The 14,378-nt window shown below is 51.0% G+C and overlaps 1 protein-coding gene across 1 annotated transcript in view; it reads right to left on the minus strand.

The window, feature by feature from the left end:
* COTL1 (coactosin like F-actin binding protein 1) overlaps positions 1–12,027 on the minus strand; it is a 51,788-nt gene extending 39,761 nt beyond the window's left edge. Inside the window, exons 1-2 of the mRNA XM_030819460.1 lie at positions 11,770–12,027; positions 11,432–11,514 (exon numbers count right to left, since the gene is read on the minus strand). Coding sequence (XP_030675320.1) covers positions 11,432–11,514; positions 11,770–11,846 — 160 coding nt within the window. The 5' untranslated portion in view covers positions 11,847–12,027. The remainder of the gene's footprint in view (positions 1–11,431; positions 11,515–11,769) is intronic.
* Positions 12,028–14,378: the final 2,351 nt, after the last annotated feature.

Genomic DNA, 14,378 nt, shown 5'->3' on the forward strand with positions numbered 1-14,378 from the left:
GAGCTTAGCTCTCAGACATCGGACTGTCACTCATTTGCCTACTCAGAGACATCTGTGCAGGCTGCCAGGTACCGTTCCCAGCGCTGCCAATACTGCAGAGAACAAAGCTGACCAGGTTGCTGCCCCACGGGGCTTGGATGCTCCCAATAAAGTCACATGACAAACAGGTGCATAACGCACATGTGGCTATGATCTTAGGCACTGCTAAATGCTGCAAGGAGATGCTTTTTGACTCCTTGTCACCTTCTCGAAGGCCATGTCTAGTTTCAGTGGTTGTGGGCACAGCCACTTGGGTACACCATGACATCCTGCCATGTCTAGCTGCTCAACCTCACAGAGGCACAGCCTGGAGTGCAGAAACCCTAAAGCCCCTAAAGGACCCCTCAACCAATGGGGGATAAGAGTCGGTGGCTATGTGCCCCCGCCTCCCAGGGCTGCACCCTCCATGTTCCTCTAAGGGTCCCTGCGGGATTCTGTCCCAGGTGCCCACAGCAGTAACTGTAGGATTCTGTCCCAGGCGCCTACAGCTCATAAGAAGTAGAGTTGAAATGTGAACCCAGGCATATGGGTTCTCTTCTATAAGCAAGAGACAAAGGGGTGGACAGCCAGCACTTGCTGGGAAAGGCCTATGACCCAGGATTCAGCCCCTGACTTGGGCCCCCTCAAGGGAGCAACACACCCATGGGGGAAAGAGATTGGGAGCCAGCTAACGATGAAGGATGGGGATTCCCCGCCAAGGATACCACCCAAGGGACAAAGTCCCTCTCTCCAGGAGGACTTCGCCAAGGAGCTGAAGAAACAGACATGCACACAACCACCACACGGGACACCAGCACCACGAAGACAAGGAGGGCATCCGAGCAGAGGGAACATTCACACTGGGCCTTGATGGGTGTGTAGGAGTCCTCCAGGAAGGCAAAACAGATGAAGACAGTGCATGCAGAGGGAAGAGAGTCCACAGGCCTAGGGAAGCGGGAAGGAGGGCAGCGTGGCACAGGGGAAGAGCTGGGAGCCTCGGACACAGATCTGGATTCAAAGTGAAGCTCTTCCCAACTGCAGCATCTCCAGCAAGCGACTCTGGCTCTCCAAGGAAAATGTCAGGTTTCTCCTCAGCGAAGTGGGGATAACTTCTACTTGTGGGTGTCACTCTGCTCATTACTCCCTCAGAGAGAAGATAAATTAGCTGAGCTAACACACGCAGAGCCCCTGCGTAGGGCCTGGGACTTGGGCATCCCTGAGGTCAGCATCATGTGTGTTGGAGACACGCACTGGAGGGGTTGGCTGGCCAGCGCCTGTCATAAAGGGCACTCCGTGTCATGTCTGAGCATTTGGACCTTATGGGGAAAAGGTGTTGGGAGTGGCAGGCGGGGGAGCAACCTGACCTGAAGGTTAGAAAGCCACCCTGGCCTGGACTGCAAGCTCACTGGGGTCAGGGAAAGGACTCAACTCAGTACTTGGCAAAGGGCTTGGCACATAGTAGATGCTCAAGAAACATCCTGGAGAAGACAAGGTCATGATCAAGGGTGGAGCCCTAAGAAACGCCTGGACTTACCAGGCAGGAAGCAGAAGCAGCAGCAGAAGGAAGTGAGAATGACAGGAGAGAGACATAAAAGGAGAACTAGGCAAGTCTAGCCACGCAGAAGCAGAAGCACAAGCGAGGCGGACTATCTTTTCAGGAGGTGCTGGCCACTGGCAAACGCTGGAGGGAGGTAAAGTGGATCAGAGACAAAGAAATGACCACTAAATCTGGCAACTGGAATATTACCAAAGACCTAGGCATAGAGCTCCATGCTCTGGGTGTGGGTGGGCACCAGAATGAAATGGGGTAAAGAAAGGATGGGAGACAAGGAGGTATTTATAACACCTATAAAACCTGTAAACAATGCTTTCAAAAAGTTTGCATTAACTTCTGAATATTTTCAAGGGGCAAAAACCCAATTCAACTAGTGTTTAGGGGATGCTTTTTTTGAACTTGAGACCCTGTACTTACCAGGACGATACACATCTATCATCCTTCATCATGGGTGACACGGCCACAAACGGAAAAGAAAGCACAAACATCAACATGCAGTAGACTGAAAGAGCCACCGCAAAGCCCACGCCCCTGTGGACACACAAAAAAGCTACGCAGCGTGGCTCAAGGCCTCCCAGCAACAGATGTGTGGGCAAAGAAGGCAACGGGAGACTGGAAAGTGCAGAAAATTACAAAGGTAATGTTTTAGCAGCCCTTCAGGGTACCACTTAAAAACAAAAACCCAGCCAGGCGGGGTGGCTCACGCCTGTAATTCCAACACTTTGAGAGGCCAAGGCCAGTGGATCGCTTGGGCGCAGGGGTTCAAGACCAGCCTGGACAACATAGTGAAACCCTATCTTTACGAAAGATACAAAAATGAGGCAGGCGTGGTAGCAGGCGCCTGTAGTCCCTGCTATTGGAGACGCTGAGGTAAGAGAATCGCCTGAGCTGTGGGGCAGAGGTTGCAGTGAGGGAAGATCACGCCACTGCACTCCAGCCTGGGTGACAGGGCACGACCTTGTCTCAAAAATTAAATTAAAAACCCAACATTGTTTCTGGAGCAAAGTAGGAACTCAATAAAATGTTTGTCACATGCAGAACGGACAGACGGTTCAGCACTTTGTAACTGCCCAAAGCCCTGTCACAGATTTGGAGCTTCTTTTTGATATCACATTCCGTTAGACCTTAGGAAAGAAAGCAATTTCTCTCCTTCCCTTCTCGCCCAAATTTCTGAAACCCGTGTGTGTATGTGCAGCTAGGGAAAAAATATTCAGGTGCAAAACAGCATGATAAACAGACTGCCAACTCCCTGTGTATTGTATTGCCATACACGCAGAGGTCATGCACAACAAGTGAATTTGACTCCTCAGCATTCCAGCTCCCTTCTTTTGGTAACTATACTCCAGTTTTCCGTAGGAACCACCTCTCTGCCACTCTCAGTCTCTGTCATCCAGGTGGGGCTGATCCCACCTCCAAGAGGCATCCCCCAGGCCTGCACTAAGGCCAGCCAGTCTTCCTGGAGGCATAGCAGGCCAGAAAACGGGGCTGTGAGACAGGAGAGCGCAGAGGCAAGGAAAGCCTCCTTCAATCCTTTCTTCAACATCTATGCCAAGTGGTTAGCCGGACTCTCCTGACATACCTCCTATGATGGGGGCCTCACGTTCTCCTCTGGTAGCCCATTCTACCTTAAAGGCCTCTTCCTCTCCAGGTCAACCCAAAATCTATCTGATATGGTTTGGCTCTGTGTCCGCACCCAAATCTCACCTTGAACGGTAATAAGTGTCAAGGGCAAGACGGGGTGGAGATAATTGACTCAGGGGGACAGTTTCCCCCATACTGTTCTGGTGATAGTGAGTTCTCACAGAACTGATGGTTTTATAAGGGGCTTCCCCCTTCACTTGGCTCTCAGTCTGTCTCCTGCTGCCATGTGTGTTTGTTTCCCCTTTTGCCATGATTGTAAGTTTCCTGAGGCCTCCCCAGCTATGCAAAACTGTAAGTCAATTAAACCTCTTCTCTTTATTTTTTTTTTATTTTTATTTTTTATTTTTATTTTTATTTTTTTTGTGAAGGAGTCTCGCTCTGTCGCCCAGCCTGGAGTGCAGTGGCGCAATCTCGGCTCACTGCAAGCTCCGCCTCCCGGGTTCACGCCATTCTCCTGCCTCAGCCTCTCCGAGTAGCTGGGACTACAGGCACCCGCCACCACGCACAGCTTATTTTTTGTATTTTTAGTAGAGACGGGGTTTCACCTTGGTCTCGATCTCCTGACCTCGTGATCCACCCACCTCGGCCTCCCAAAGTGCTGGGATTACAAGCGTGAGCCACCGCGCCCGGCACCTCTTCTCTTTATAAATTACCCAGTCACGGGTATTTCTTCATAGCTGCATGAGAACAGACTAACACACTATCCCTGAATTCCTACTGCGTGGTCCCGTTTACCACATAGGGTTGGTGTAAGGTAGGAACACAGGAAGTCCACACTTTCCACATGACAGCCCCTCAAACATCTGAAGACAACACTCGTATCTCCCAAGGATCTCTCCTCTTGATCTCACAAGGTTAAATATGCCCAATTTCCTCAGTCAGTTCTCACATGAGAGGCTTTAAATTCCTTGTCCAGCCTGGATTCTCCTCTCCTCTGAGACTGTGTCCAGCTGCCTAACCTGGAGACTATGGCCAGGACTCTTGTAGATGGAAACTAAATCCAGAACCCACTCACACTGGCCTAAGAAAAAATATTATTTGGCTCATGAAAGTGAACCATCTAAAGAGAAAGCTTCAGGCATGGCTAGATCCCAGAGTTTTAAGGCACGTCACCTGTCTCCACCCCCACCACCAGGCTCTGTTCCTGAGTTCTCAGCAGGTACTATCTATAAATGGTAGACACACCCTGTGAGCTCCAAGCCGTCATCATTCTTATTTGTTTTAATCCCAGAGAAAGATAAAAAAGACTCTTTACCAACAACTCTGTCCAAAGTCTCAGGGATGAATCTGATTGGCTAGATGTGAGTCACAAGGGCCCTTGAACCAATCAGTTAGCAGAAGAGTGGCTTGCTCTGATTGGACAGGTCTGGGTTATATGCACTCTCACAGGAACTACATTGGCTGACCAGGATTATTATGAAATGGAAGTGAGAGGTTCCCCAAAGGAGGGAATGCTGGATAGAAAATAACATCAATCTCTACGTCTCTCTCTGTGACGTTTTGGGTTAAACACTACTGGCTGACCAGAGCCTCATGGGAATATCATCTCCACCCAGACCATCATCCAGCAAATGTCACAGGGCACCTGCCTCCAACCAAGCTGATGCTGCCCTTCATGAAGAAGGCTTTTCTGGTAACCACCCCACATCTCAAATTTATTTCAACCTATCCATTGATATGTAACACCTTCCGAAGGTGCTACTTTAACAATAACCATGTTTATTGAGCATTTACTCTGTGTCAGGCAGTACTCTACAAGCTTTATATGGAATATGCCAGTTTATCCTTACGGCAACCTACATGCAGTCATTATCCCCATCTTTACAGACGAGAAAACAGAGACTCTGGGAGATCTGCCCAAGGTCACACAGCAAAGCAAGGCTATCGTTCAAAGCAAGACGCCCCAGCGCCACCACTGATGCTCTTAACCAATCAGCTCTAAAATCTGCGCCAACAGAAAACTGGACTCATTCCCAGATGCCTGGATTCCTTCTAAAATAAAACTGCTTGCAACACATAATTTGAGGTCCATGGATAGAGGATTGGTTTAACAATGTTACATTTGTAAGAGAGAAACTACGTAGCCATTTTTAAACTGGTATTGCAGAGGAAGAGGGGAAGATAGGGAGGAAACTTTGGAATTGCAGTTGTTGGGGGAGGTGGCTCGAAAATATCTATGATCCCCTTTTGTAGTAGAATTACACACAGAAAAATATTTCAAGAATATAGATAAAAATGGAACCAGTGGTCTGTCCTGGGAGATGACAATAAAATGTCAGCTCCACAAGGACATGGGCCTTTTCTGCTTCTATATTTATCCTCAGTGCCTACAATCGTGCCCCACAGAGTAGCAGTCCCATATGTTGAATGAATTAAATGAATAAACAGGAGAATGAAGGAATAAACGAATGAAGGAACAAGTTCCTGAGTGTTTGCAAAACTATATCTGTATTATATCTACTTGGTATTCTATTCTTTTGGTTTAGTCTTGGTTTATGAGTATGCTACAAAGAATATGTATTATTTGAATGGTGCAGAAACAAAATGTGATTTCATAAACAGCCCCAGCCACTGCCTCGCCACACATACATGATCTGTAAGCCGTTTCTGCTGTGGTCAGGTAGATCATATGACCAGTCTGGTAAATGGCCCCTTTCCCTCCACCTCTGCCAGTTGAGCCCTGATTGCTCCTGGCTCCCAGTGGCTCTGTCAGGTGAACCTGTGACCCTCCAGCCCAGCTCGGCACCCATTTCCTTCCCATCATCTTTCCCCCTTCCGTCTTCTTGGTGCTCTTGAACGCTACTTCCACATCACTTAAATTCCACAAACAAAAATGGCAATCACAGTAATTGACATTTATGGAGCGCTCACGATGTCCTAAGCAGCATAAGGACTTGCTTCCTTAATCCTCCTAATGACCGCACCGTAGCAGCTTACCAGATGGGTAACTCACCTGCTCCAGAGCACACGAATGGCAGGTATTTGAACCCAGGCAATCGGACAAAACCCAAACCTTGAACCACTGAGCTAAGCACCTCTCACCATTCTCCTTCATGCAGACCCAGGCCAAGGGTCTAATGTGTGTCCCCATGGGGCCAAATGCCTATTGCATACCAGCCTGAGCCAGGTGCCTACTTTGTGCTGAGCGGGGACGTGTACTGAAAGCTTCCGAATGGAAAGCATAATGCCTCCACGAGTGCTATCAGAGTAAAAATAATTACTTGAGGCCGGGCGCGGTGGCTCACGCCTGGAACCCCAGCATTTTCAGAGGCCGAGGCGGGTAGATCACTTGAGGTCAGGAGCTCAAGACCAGCCTGGCCAACATGGTGAAACCCCATCTCTACTAAAAAATACAAAAATTTGCCGGGTGTGGTCGCACATGCCTGTAGTCCCAGCTACTCGGGAGGCTGAGGCAAGAGAATCACTTGACCCCGGGAGGCAGAGGCTGCACTCCAGCCTGGGCGACAGAGAAAAACTTTGTCTCAAGAAAAAGAAAAGCAGTGGTAAGGGTAGCCAACACACACCGTGGCCTGTGCTCTCATTTTAGGTGCATTACTTCAGTGAACCCTCCCAGTCACCCTCGGAGGTAGGCATGTCACGATCCCCATTTTACAGACCTAAAAACTGAGGCACAGAGGGAGGGACGCACTTGCCCAAGGCCACACACACAGTGAGTGAGAAGCAGAGCTGAAATGTCAATCTAGAATGTTTCTTTTCTTTTTTTTTTTTTTTTTTGAGACGGAGTCTCGCTCTTTCGCCCAGGCTAGAGTGCAATGGCGCGATCTTGGCTCATTGCAACCTCTGCCTCCTGGGTTCAAGTGATTCTCCCGCCTCAGTCTCCGAGTAGCCGGGATTACAGGCGCCGGCCACCATGCCCAGCTAATTTTTGTATTTTTAGTAGAGACAGGATTTCACTATGTTGGCCAGGCTGGTCTTGAACTCCTGACCTCAAGTGATCCGCCTGCCTTGGCCTCCCAAAGTGCTGGGATTACAGGCATGAGCCACGGCGCCCGGACTAGAGTGTTTCTGATTCCAAAGTGTACTCAGAGTTGAAATGAAGAAGGAATCACACTAAGCTAGGTGGGCGGCTGAGTCCTAAATGAGTTGAGATGGGGAAGAGGAATTCCTCATGGTAGAAACCTCCAAAATCAAAAGCACCAAGACGGGAAATGTTACAGTGCTGGGCCGCAGGTGTGTGAGGGAGGCTGTGTGGAGCTACTAGAGAGGAGATATGGGTGGGGACGAACCGACTAGAAAGCCAAGCAGACAGCCTGAGTGTAATCCAATGGGCAGAAGGGAGCCATAAAAGGTTAATGAGCAGAGGAGTGACTTGATTAGAACTGTACTGTAGAAAGAATTACCCCAGCAAGGGAGAACAGAGTGGATACCAGACAAGGAAGATTAAGGGCAAATAGACTGTTGCTATAAAGAGGAAGGCAGAGATGTTAAGGGGCAAATGGACACTTTTGTGAAAGCGGCATGCCATTCTTCCCTAGGAAGCCACCTCCCCAAGTCAGTCTCCTGGTTTGGGTGGGGCTGCCCCCCCCCCTCCCCCCCTCCAGAGGTGGGCATGTGATCCAGGCCTGGCCACCCAGAGTCTCCGTGATTGGTCTAGGGATGGGCACATGACCTCAGGGCCAAGGACAGTCCAGGGACCCCCAAAATCACTGGCAAAGAGGCTTGCTCCGTCTCTCCACCAATACGGCTCTGCCCAGAGGCTAAACCTCCCTGCTCCCTGCAAGAATGGAGGTGAAGGATGAAGACAGAGCTAGGAGGAGGAGGAGAGGCTGTTTGGAGTTTAGGCAGCCTTTGCTGCTGCTAGAACTTCCCCTGGAGTTTCCAACCTAGAGACCACAGTGGATTTTCTGCTTACGTTCATCTGCACTGGACATCTCTCACCACCCTTGCAAGGTCTCTGACCATCCCAGGCAAACTGAGCCACGGAGCAAGAAGCAAGAGCAGAGGTAGTGGAGGGGCAGGCAGCGAGGAAGGCCGGGAGCCAGGCAAGCTCGGGAAGAAGCAGCGCAGACCCAGAGCAGGCAGAAAGATTGGGAAGATGAGTGCGGGGGTCGGGGGGGAACTGGCCTGGCAGCACAGACACCCAGTGGCCCTCCGGAAAACAGCTCCTAGGGAGGAAAGGCCAGGCCAGGAGGCTGGGGAGAGATGAGGAGGGGAGGCTGGGTGGAGAGATCCCATTTTGGAAAGCCCTGGGGGAGGAAGGGGAGAAGGGACAGTAGCCTGAGGCGGGAAGGCCAGGGAAGGGGGTGTTTCAGATAGAATGCCTGAGTGCCACAGCAGGGAGGGTTGGGAGAAGAGCAGGACCCCAGGAAGGCCCACACCCTGAGTTTACAAGGAAGAAACTGGGTGCTGTTTCTGGCCTTCCAAGTCTGGTGGCCACCTTGTGACATGTTTGGAAGCAGGAAGCCTGAGCCAGAGTGGAACCTTTCTTCTCAGGCCTGCCAGGATACCGGGCAGGGAATTGGGGCCACAAAAGAGTCCTCTCTGCGTCACAAGCGGGCAAACATGTCATTTGCAACCTGCAAGCAATCCCACGAGAGGTGAGAATCTAAACGACCTCCTCAGAAGCCAAGAGCACATGCCCCGAGCCAGCCTGCCTGGGTTCAAGGCCCGACTCTGCCACTTTCTACCTGGGTGCACGCAGGAGGTCTATTAACCTCTCTGGGCCTGTTTCCTTATCTGTAGAATGGGAACAACCTTAGTATCTGCCACACGGGGCTGTTCTGCGGCATGACCAAGATAACGCACGTCAAGCGTGGCGACTACTATCCAGCCAGTACCAGTGTTGAGTCCATTGTCCCTGGGTTATGAGGACACGACGGCAGGAAGGAACAAGCTTTTCCGAGAGGAACAAGAGCAGACACGGCAACCATAATTCTCCTATGCATTGGTCCAACAGATGGCTGGGGAAAGAAAGCACTGCAGCTGAAGCTCCCATGGCCCATTCATGAGGATCCACACACAGCAGGGGAGCATTTTTAGCTTCCTCGCCAGACGCGCCACTCCCTACTCCCGTCCCTGGGGGGCAGGGGGTGGGTCTGAGCAGAAAACCACAAGCCTGTGGGAGGAGGGAAGTGTTCTCCCACTACACCAGAGTGGGCCGAGGCCTGGGAGCATCTACCAGGATTCTTCTGATGGGATGGATGCTTTTTCTCATCACCTTCTACTTGCTGGAGAGAACAGGGGCTTCAGAGGCAGAACATGGTTTGATGGGGGAAGGGAGCGATGGGTGACCAGCGGGAAGAAAGAAGCCGAATTTAGGGAGGGAAGCTGGTCTGTAACGCATAGCCTCAGACCCGGCAAAGCAGAAATACTGCTGAATCCCCTGGCTGTTCACTAACTGGAGGGGAGAAAGTTAAGAGTTTGCACTTACTCCACTTGCAAAAGCATTCAACCACAGAGGCGGAGGGACAGAGGCCTGGGTTCAAATCCTGCCCTGCCAACTCTCCACATCGTTGCAGTGCCTTATGCTGCTATTTTAGGCCAACTGTTTACCAAAGCAATGAATGAATATCTAGAGGCAGCGCTCAAGGAATAATTTTAGTTTTGTGTGTCTGTGTGTGTGTGTGCGCGTGTGTGTGTGTGAGTGCACGCACGCGGGTTCTTAGTATCACCCAGCCTCTAGTAGTCACTCCACAAATATCCTTTGAATTGAACTAAATGCAAAATGTAATTTGATTATGGAAGCAGTTAAGGAAAGAAACACCCACATGATCCCTTGGCACAATTTTGTACTTTTTATTTATTTCGCAAACAATCATGTAGCTTGTACAGGCACTGTTCTGAGCATTGTATACATACTGACTCACTTATCCTCACAACAGCACTGTGAGAGTGTAGGTGAGCAAACCCAGACCCCCAGAGATTAAGGAACTTGTTCCAAACCACACAACCAGGAAGCAGCCGTTCAGGGATTCAAAGCCACACCGTCGGCCAGGCGCGGTGGCTCACGCCTGTAATCCCAGCACTTTGAGAGGCCAAGGTGGGCAGATCACCTAAGGTCAGAAGTTAGAGACCAGCCTGGCCAAAATGGCGAAACCCCCGTCTCTACTAAAATTACAAAAAATTAGCCGGATGTGGTGGTAGGCGCCTGTAATCCCAGCTACTCAGAAGGCTGAGGCAGAAGAATCGCTTGAACCCGGGAGACAGAGGTTGCAGTTAGCTGAGATTGTGCCACTGCACTCCAGCCTGGGCAACAGAGCAAGACTCTATCTCAAAAAGAAAATAAATAAATAAATAACCCACACCGTCTGGCTCAGGGTCCACGCCCTAACCTCCGGGCTGTGCTGCCTTTGTCCGAAAGTTTGCATCCAACTAAAGACCAGAGATGGGAGGCAGTCGCATTCTCCAATCTCTTTAAAAGGTCCCATTACCAACATCACAGAGCCTCTGCCACTACTGAGGGGTTTATAGCGATGCCTGCCACGTGGTCTTTCTTTTCATGGTTCACAGACCACAGGGAAATGCCTAAGGCACACATATCTGAAGTATACAGTCTGATGATTTTTCACGTGGGTACACACCTGCATAACCCCCTCCCAGATCAACAAATGTCTACAGAGACATTTTCAGCTCCCAGCGGTCTGAGTGGTGTGCCCCTCCCAATCAGTGGCTATCTACCCCCAAAAGCTAACCTCGATTCTGACATTCACACCATAGATTAGTTTCGCCTTGTCTAGAATTTATAAATGGAATCATATGGTGTGTACTCCTTTGCATCTGATTCTACTCGTCAAATTAAAAGTCACATAAAATCAGCACACAAGCAGACAATGATAGTGGGAGAAAGGAGGGCGCGGCTGAGTTTCTTTCCCCTCCAAGCAGCCCCCTAGCCTGTTCGTATTTGGGCTCAGTGAGTGATCAAAGGGGACAGTGGGAAGAGCTGGACACTGGAGTTTGGAAACACAGGAGTTGACCTTGGAAAAATCAGTGAACCGCAGGGGGCAAAAGAGCTGCCCCGCCTGGAGAAGGCATTGTGGGATGGCGGAGGCAGGTGGGTCACTTCTGTTGCTTCGGATGTCCAGAGGGGAGAAGGTTTTATGAGGCCTTAAAACGCTCACATCGGGTTCCTCCCACGCCATGCGCCAGGGGCACCCCATGCGGCCACCGGTTCCTCCCGGGTTCGCTCTGGCCGGGGCTCCCCGGGTGCAGACAACCTCCCAACGACCGCGCATCCGCCCAGCAGGCGCGCATCCCTACCTGTGCACTGCTGGATGAAGTGCTGGTACTCCGCTCCCTGCTCGCCGGGGACGATGGTGGAGCCGTCATATTTAAAAGTCACCCTTTGGATTGGGAGAAGAAAAAAACACACACACACATCAGCGCTGGTGGCCGCGCGGCGCGGCGCTTGCAGAGGACAATCTAACAGACGCGCTGGCCACGGAGAAGCCCGCGGGGGCCTGGCACGCCGTCCCGGTATAAGGCGAGGAAGACAGCGCGGGAGGCCCCGAATCCGTCCCGCCGGGAGGCCGGCTCGGTGCACGAGGCCCCGCGCAAGCCCGGGGAGCGGGGCGTGGAGAGGAATGAAAAGTTCCTACCAGATGACGGCCGAGCCGTCGTCGCGCACCAGGTTGTACGCCGCCCGGCAAGCCTCTTTGTCGATCTTGGTGGCCATCGCCTCGGGGCCGCAGCGGGACACTGTTCGGGGCGGCCGAGCGCGCCCCTGGCCGGCGGCGGGGATGGGAGCGCGGCGGGTACGCGCCGAGGGCGCACGGGCTGGCGGCGGTGGCGACGGCGACTCGGCGCCTGCGAGCTCCGAGCGCGGCGACGGCTTCCACTGCGGACGGAGAGCGCGCGGGGACCCCAGGCCGCGGCCCGCCCCGCCCCCCCACGCCCATTGGCCTCCCAGGCCGCGGCCCGCCTCTTCATTGGCCGCCGGGCTGCTTGGGCGGAGCGTCTTGATTCTCCGCCGGCCAATCCCAGCCCGGAAGGCTTGCGCAACTCCGCGGTGGGGGCTGGAGTAGGGGCTTTGCCTCCTCCCTCCCTCTCACACTCCCTCCTCCTCCCCCCCACCCCCCGCTCTCTTCTCCTCCAACATCCCTCTTCTCTCTCCTTCTCCTTCTCCTTCTCCTTCTCACTTCCCCTCCTCCCCTCCCCACCCCTCCTGGAAACTCCCACTACCCCAACCCCCTTTCCCACCCCGTCTTCCTCCTCTCCCTCCTCCTTCCTCTTCTTCCCCCCACTCCTTGCTTCCCCCACTTCCCTGACCTCTTCCCCCCTTCCCTCCCCCTCTTTCTCCCTTCCCCCCTTATTCTTCTTCCTCTCTCCTCCTCCCTCTTCTTGCCTATCCCAGCCCAAAACTTCTCCGCCCTCCCTATTTCCTTTTCCCCAAGCTCTCTTCTTTCCTCCTCCTTGACCCCCTCCCCTGCTTCCCCCTGGCTTCCCGTCCCTCTTCTCCACTTACCCTCCTGGCATCTCCTCCCTCCCTGTCCCCTACTCCCTCCTCCTATTCCCCCTCTCCCCCTTCCTCATGCTCCCCACCCCCCTGCCCCTGAGGCTGCAGGGCTGCGGAGCTCCGCAGGGGACCTCCACGTGGATGATGTAATGCATCAAACCCAAGGAGACAGGCTGGCCACTGTCCCTACCCCAGCGTTTGGTTCCATGGATTCTGGGTGGGGAGGAATTGGAAAGAATGAAGCATTTTAAATAGGTGGGGGTAGAAAGTGGACTGCTTCCAAAACGCTGGTGGGCTCTCGTTTACTCTGGATTCTGGTCATTTGCATTCCTATCTTAACCTCTCCCTTTGGGCTCCTCTGAAAGCAAGAGCTGCCTCATTCTGCCTTCCTCATTCCTTCATTGACTCATTCATTCATTCCCTCATCCAGCCATTCCACAGAGGCCACTTACAGCGTCCAGGTAGGTAAAAAGGCAGGATCCTGAAGACTGGGCTCTTGAATTGCATCCAGTACTGCCACTTTCCAACTGGGGGCTATTGGAAAGCCTCAAAACCTCTTTTAAATGACTCCTCAAATGGGAAAAATAGTATAACTCACATCACTGCTTTGTTTTAAGTTTAATTGAAATGATATGTGGAACAAATATACTAGACATTCGATAAAATGTCATCATCGTTGGTTACTAAGTGATAAAAACAAATCCTAAATAGAAACCCAAAAGGTCAGGGACAATGTCCAATTAATATTAGAATTCTCAACAAGCAAAAAAACAAAAACGAGAAATTGAATGAATCAGTCAGTCAATCAATGGGTAGTTGAATGGGTGGGTGGACAGGAACACAGTTTCAGAAGAGTAGAGGCAGATGCTGTTATAAATAAGACAAAAAGAAATTCTCATTTCATGCCCCACAAAGCAGTTCCTACCTAACTCCTTGATAAGGGTAATGGGACAATTGGCCATTAGAAAGAAGAACAAAGATGGATCCTTTGATCAGGGAAAATTCCACAAGGATCAAAAATTTAAACACAAATAAAGGAAATCAGACCAGTCACAGTGGATCACGCCTGTAATCCCAGCATTTTGGGAGGCTGAAGTGGGAGGATCTCATAAGCTCAGGAGTTCGAGACCAGCCTGGATAACATGGCGAAAGCCCATCTCTACTAAAAATACAAAAATTAGCCAGACGTGGTGGTGGACGACTGTAATCCCAGCTACTTGGGAGGCTGAGGCAGGAGAATCGCTTGAACCTGGGGGGTGGAGGTTGCAGTGAGCTGAGATTGTACCACTGCACTCGAGCCTGAGCGATAAAGTGAGACTCTGTCTCAAAAAAAGGAAATCACAAAAGTGCCAGAAGAAAATATGGGAAGCTTCCTTCTAAACATAAACCATGTTACCCAAATCCGAATCCAAAAGCCATTGAAAAGATGAATACATTCAAGCATATGAAAAGTGATCCAGGAAAAAAACAAAAACAAAAACAAAGCCATACAATACCACCTCTTGCAAGGTGTAAAAATAAAAAGACAAAGCAGTAAAAAGTGTTTGCAACTCAAGTAAGTTAGTCTTGCTAAAATATAGATAAGTCAACCTTAAAAAAAAAGAAAATGAAAAGAACAATTGGCACAGAATATGGCCAGACAGATTAAATGATCTTAAACATGCGAAAAGCTGCTCAACCTCCACTCCTAGTAAGAAAAATGCAAATTAAAGCAAAATTGAGATACCTTTAAAAAATAAATAAATAAACTAG

Source organism: Nomascus leucogenys, chromosome 2 (assembly GCF_006542625.1).
Source record: "Nomascus leucogenys isolate Asia chromosome 2, Asia_NLE_v1, whole genome shotgun sequence".
NCBI lineage: Eukaryota > Metazoa > Chordata > Mammalia > Primates > Hylobatidae > Nomascus > Nomascus leucogenys.